This window comes from Temnothorax curvispinosus, unplaced genomic scaffold (assembly GCF_003070985.1).
Source record: "Temnothorax curvispinosus isolate PA1 unplaced genomic scaffold, ASM307098v1 QBEX01016933.1, whole genome shotgun sequence".
Classification (NCBI taxonomy): domain Eukaryota; kingdom Metazoa; phylum Arthropoda; class Insecta; order Hymenoptera; family Formicidae; genus Temnothorax; species Temnothorax curvispinosus.
The window spans coordinates 1-5153 of record NW_020226713.1 but is presented as its reverse complement, the minus strand read 5'-3'; the positions used below and the strand labels follow the sequence as shown (position 1 = coordinate 5153).

Sequence of the window (5153 nt, the reverse complement as noted above, 5' to 3'; positions counted from 1 at the left end):
GATGTAGAAAGCACTACTGTTTCGCAAGATATTATTTTATAAACGTTTTGTTATATATTTATCCATTAAAGCGTATTTCTTTGACTACGGCAAGTACAAAATACACGTGTAACACTATATATCTTTTTGTGTTTTGTAGAACAGTTATTATTGCAGAAGACTGTAATGAAGAACTGATGACATCACACAGTACAGATATGTTAAAAGTACATTTAAATAACGATATGAGAAAATCACGTGTTTTTAAACGAAAGAGAAAAGATCTGCTCGAAGTATCAAATGAAGAAGAGGACGTACGAATACAAAGATTAAAAAATGTTATAAAACAAGAAGAAACATTAGCAAACATTAAGTTAAAACACGAAGAAGAAAATAACACTTATGAAAAAAGAGCATTTAAAATTATTTAACGATTTGCACGTGAACCATTTAAAAGAAATACAAAAAATAGAAATAGAAATAAAGAAATCAAAGCTCAAAAATACCGACGTAGATAAGAAAAATATAGACTTATCCGTAAAAAAATAAATTACATTGCTATAAGAAAAAACAGTCCCTGTTAATGTTAATGTTAGAATGTTAAAGCCTGAGCACAGACTTTTGCATTTATGTTATGCAAAAGTTTATGCTCCCCGCTTTAGTCAGTTGCGTGTAATAAAGTACAACCATGTACAAATTATATACATTTTATTTTATTTTTATTTTCTTTTGTTTAATTTTATTTTGCTCTAAATATTATTATTATGTACTAATATGTAATTACTAATGTAACGTTTTTTTTATATTAAGTATGTAATGATATTATGTAATGTTAAAATTAAATTAAAACTAATAATATATCTAGACTCGTGAAAATGTCATCTGTACAAACGGCGATGCGAGTCAAGCGCGGAACGTGGTGCGCAATAAAAATTAAAACGTGTATTTACAAGTAAAGAACGTTTTGGCTCTTCCTTTGAGCCATCTTCAGCTTTATTAGCACAAACAGAAAATTATTTCTGCAGGGCTCGAGGTAGCAAACTCCCTTCCTGGAGAGATGTCGTGATAAACGAGCTGGTACACACGATTATGGTGGACATTTCCACTCAAGTTCTGCAGCAGTCAAAAATACAATATATACATTAATTAAAAAGTCGTAGCAAGACGGTGTGGATACGGAGAGTCGCACATCTTGGAACAGAAACGAGAATATCGCAGTCACACACGTGTCGGTAGAAAACGAAGGGATAAATTAAAACTGTTAAAATACTTACTTGTGTGTGTGAACATTTAACGAAAAATATCCTTTTCGATTTTTAAATATTTCATCAATGGCTTGAAATCTAGTATGTGTCAGTCGAATATGCGTGCAATCGATTGCTCCACTAAAAGAAGATAAACCTATAGCTTCAACACGTCCAAGCTCTTCAAATAAACGTTTATTTTCAATCCTTTTTACAGCTGATAGTGGCATCTTGATGTATACATTAATATGACTGACTAACAAAATTGACACTCAAAAAATAATTCTTGAGATTGTAGGTTGCGATACTTTTATTACATCTCCCATGACAAGCTATAAAAATAAACCGATATTATTCTCGCAACAATATATATATTTTACATTTACAAATATTTATATATTCATATATATTTACATATTTTTACCTTATATAAAAGATTTTTAATATTTATATAATTGTGAATTTAATTAAACTGCAATACAATTTGAACTAACCTGAAAACTTGCTGTGTTGCATAAAATCGTACAGAAATACTAATAATTGAAAAAACTGGTGTTATTGGTAAACCACGCGTGTTAATTTTTGAAAGTCCTTCTTCTATTAACGGTAAAATACTAAACATATGTGAATTTTTTGCAAAACGGAATCTTTTTTTGACGTCCAATTCATTATAAAACTCGAAAGGATTTTCGCCATCGCGGATATATCGTTTCGGAACACGAATTTGCACTTCTTCATCTTCGCTTGACAAATTAATGTCCTCTATTTCATTAATATTTATCATATCCATTATGTATACATCTATTCTGACACTGCAAGAGCTTTATCACACAGTGATAAAGATCACGCCAGGTTGCGTTCCAAACGTCACTTTGGGTAACTAAAATCTATAGTTTACGTCACGTACACTCATAGAGATATAAGAATAGAGTGCGCGAGCGAGCTGAAAAAGCGATATAGGAATAGAAAGAGAAAGCTGCGCAGAATAAAAAGAGAAAGCTGCGCATGGGCCCCTTCTGTCTTTGTTTCGCATGCACGCGTAGACAAAGACAGAAAGGGCCTATATGCAGCGTTTTTTTTCTATTCCTATATCGCAGCCTCTTACGTGCTAGCATATGATTCGCGTACTCTATTCTTATATCTCTATGCGTACACTATAGCATTTTAGTTAACCCGTTGACTATGTATGACGGCTATAGCCGCAACGTAGAAAAAACAAAGTAAAACTTTCTGAATTTGCTTGAAACTTGTTACTCGGGGGTTTCTGGGATCGCTGATTACGAATCCGAAGTCAGATGTACAAAATGAAAAATGGCGGATCCAATATGGCGGATCAAAATTACCAAAAAAGGTCTGATTTTCATGAAATTTGGTACCCTTATGTTTTTTGGGTCTCTAAATCCGAATATAAAGTCAGATTTTCAAAATTCAAAATAATAATAAAATTTCGCCTATTTTTTGTTATTTTGATCCGCCATATTGGACCCGCCATTTTGAATTTTGTAAATCTGACATCATATTCGGATTCAGAGACCCAAAAAACATAAGGGTATCAAGTTTCATAATAATCCGATGAACTTTTTTTTCAACACACTTTTGTGGGTTACACGACAGTTTCCCGAAAAGTAGAGGGGATAATGTTGGTACCAACGAAAATCCCTAAGAGCGTCGTAATAATTTCTACGGGTTAGCAACACTGTTGAAGTGGTATAGCTGTCAGTTTGCGTAACTTTTTTTACATTTTGACATATAATGTGCACGCGTGTATAATAAATATGTTACGACTGTAATAGTTTATAAATGTAAATGTAAAATACATTGTGGCACTTAAATAAAATTAAATTAAATAAAAATGACAAAAAACAAAGTGCATACAGGATAAACGAGGTAAAAAATTATAAATAAATTATTATTAATATTATTATTATTATTATTATTAGTAATTAATATTTTTTAATTTTTTCAATGTTTTTCGATAAATATTACTCATATAGTTGTAGCATCGTTCTTCGCACTCTGGAATCAGTTTGCCATTATCTTCAACTGCGGAATAAAACCTGTGCAAAGATATAAGAAGCATAAACGGAGGAAGATAGAAAGAGGTAAATGAAGAATAGACAAATCTATCAGATAATTAGCTAATATTCTCATAAAATAAAAGATTATGTAAATAATTAATTTTTTTGTTCTAGCTTTCCAGCTAACCACGTGCATGTAAAATCCCTGTTCCCTGTGGAGTAAGAGTAACGTTGCCAAATGCTAAACAAAAATTGGAATCATATCCTAACGGCGAATATCAGAGTAGATCTGTTAATAGCAATGCGCGCGACGACAGATTGACGCAACAAACCGAGAGCAGGTTCGTAAAATCGATGTTTACCGTTAATCTTTCATCGACAGACCTGCTCGATGTTCATTGTCACCTTATCATGTAGTCTACTGACTGATGTATGTGTTTTTTATCTTTCAGCAAACAGGATTTATTGCCTACAGGATTATTTGCCTCTGCAATAATGGTTAATGGGGTTGGAGATCGGAAGTGGAAAGCTTTTCCAAAAAATTGCGGATTGATCTTTAAAGGAAACAACTGTAGTAAGATTAAAAATCATATATTTTAAATAAACGACACAAGAGCCACCAAGAAAAATTAAAAGAAGAATGTGCTCAAGGCATTAAAATGTTGATGAATCCATTCCTCCTTTTCCAACTAGTTCTGATAATGAATGTAATATTAGTAATAAGTCTAACTCTTGTGTACTTTCTATTTCATTCCAAATTTTTTGTATTTTAGCCTCTCTTTGTTGAAATTTGTTGCGTTCTAATCTTGCCCAAAATTTCGAGTGCTTTAACAAACTTCTAATATTTTTCTGATGCTCAGTCAGATGAACTGTAAATAATATTGAATTGTAAAAACAGTAATATTCTGAAAAAAAGTGTTTACAATGAAGCGTTCATAATATACCTAAAAATTCTACAATTCTCGAGTGTTTATTTAAGCTTTCTAGAAGTTCCCGGTTATGTCTCTCTGAAACATTGAAAAATACAGAACGAACCGGGCTTAAAGCCATTCAGCCATGTACCCCAATAATAATTAAAAAATGATTGCAAGTACTTGCAATCGTCGAAAATAATTGTATCAATTATTTTAAAGCCTTCTTCTACTAATTGTTCGGGCAAGAAAGCCAAAGGTATCAATAACTTGGTTGAACCCCAACCCAATTCTTTTTGGTCGTCTTTGAGTATCTTGTGTTTGTCAGCATTATGTACTAACGCCTATAATAAAGCAATAAAAGGAAAATTGAAATGTATTTCACGTTTATTATTATTATTTGCGTTGTTATTTTTTATTACTTGACTATAATGAAAGTTGCAGCCATGGACTTGAACATTGGGGAAAACCGTCTGTAGCGCTTTTCGTTCAGCTTTTTCGAAGTCCGCTATTGCTATGTCAGGTGCTATTTTGACAACATCGGTAACTTTTCCTAAGACGTCTATATAATTATCGGTAGTGCGTCCTTCCATAATCGCGTAGACAATTGGAAATGTCTGAAATTTGAAAGCAATTTAATTTACTCATATATTTACGTAGAGTGCGTTTTGCAATTAAATGAAATAATTACTTCATAAATAAACTAACTGCATTGTTTTGCTTACTCTATTATTATGTCTAATTAAAATTGTCCACAATTAACAACTACTATTTTGTAATTGTGGGACCGTTGCGAACGTTTCATCCACAAAAATAGTTAATTTTTCACTTATTTCTTTTATAAGTGACTCTGTTCAATTTTTGTCGATAAAAATTACAGCTTTGGTTTCGTTATTCTTAATGACAAACTTAATATTAAATGAATCTGCTGTGTCTATCAGCAGTAATTGCTTCCAATTTTTATCTGTCAAACACCTTGATAGATCATTGAAATTTTTTGG

General features: G+C 31.8%; 1 protein-coding gene and 1 long non-coding RNA gene across 2 annotated transcripts; both read right to left on the bottom strand.

Moving 5' to 3' along the window:
• Positions 1 to 797: 797 nt before the first annotated feature.
• On the bottom strand, positions 798 to 1733 carry LOC112467142. The gene is made up of 3 exons (XR_003042220.1): positions 1718 to 1733; positions 1254 to 1555; positions 798 to 1092 (listed from the first exon to the last, which is right to left on the bottom strand). It is a non-coding gene; the product is annotated as an uncharacterized LOC112467142 (long non-coding RNA).
• Positions 1734 to 3423: 1690 nt separating this feature from the next.
• On the bottom strand, positions 3424 to 4769 carry LOC112467143 (the record flags this gene model as incomplete). Its single annotated transcript, XM_025035624.1, has 3 exons — positions 3424 to 3482; positions 4277 to 4496; positions 4575 to 4769. Coding segments are annotated over 3 exons (474 nt in total), but the record flags the coding sequence as incomplete, so codon positions are not given.
• Between the last annotated feature and the right edge of the window lie 384 nt (positions 4770 to 5153).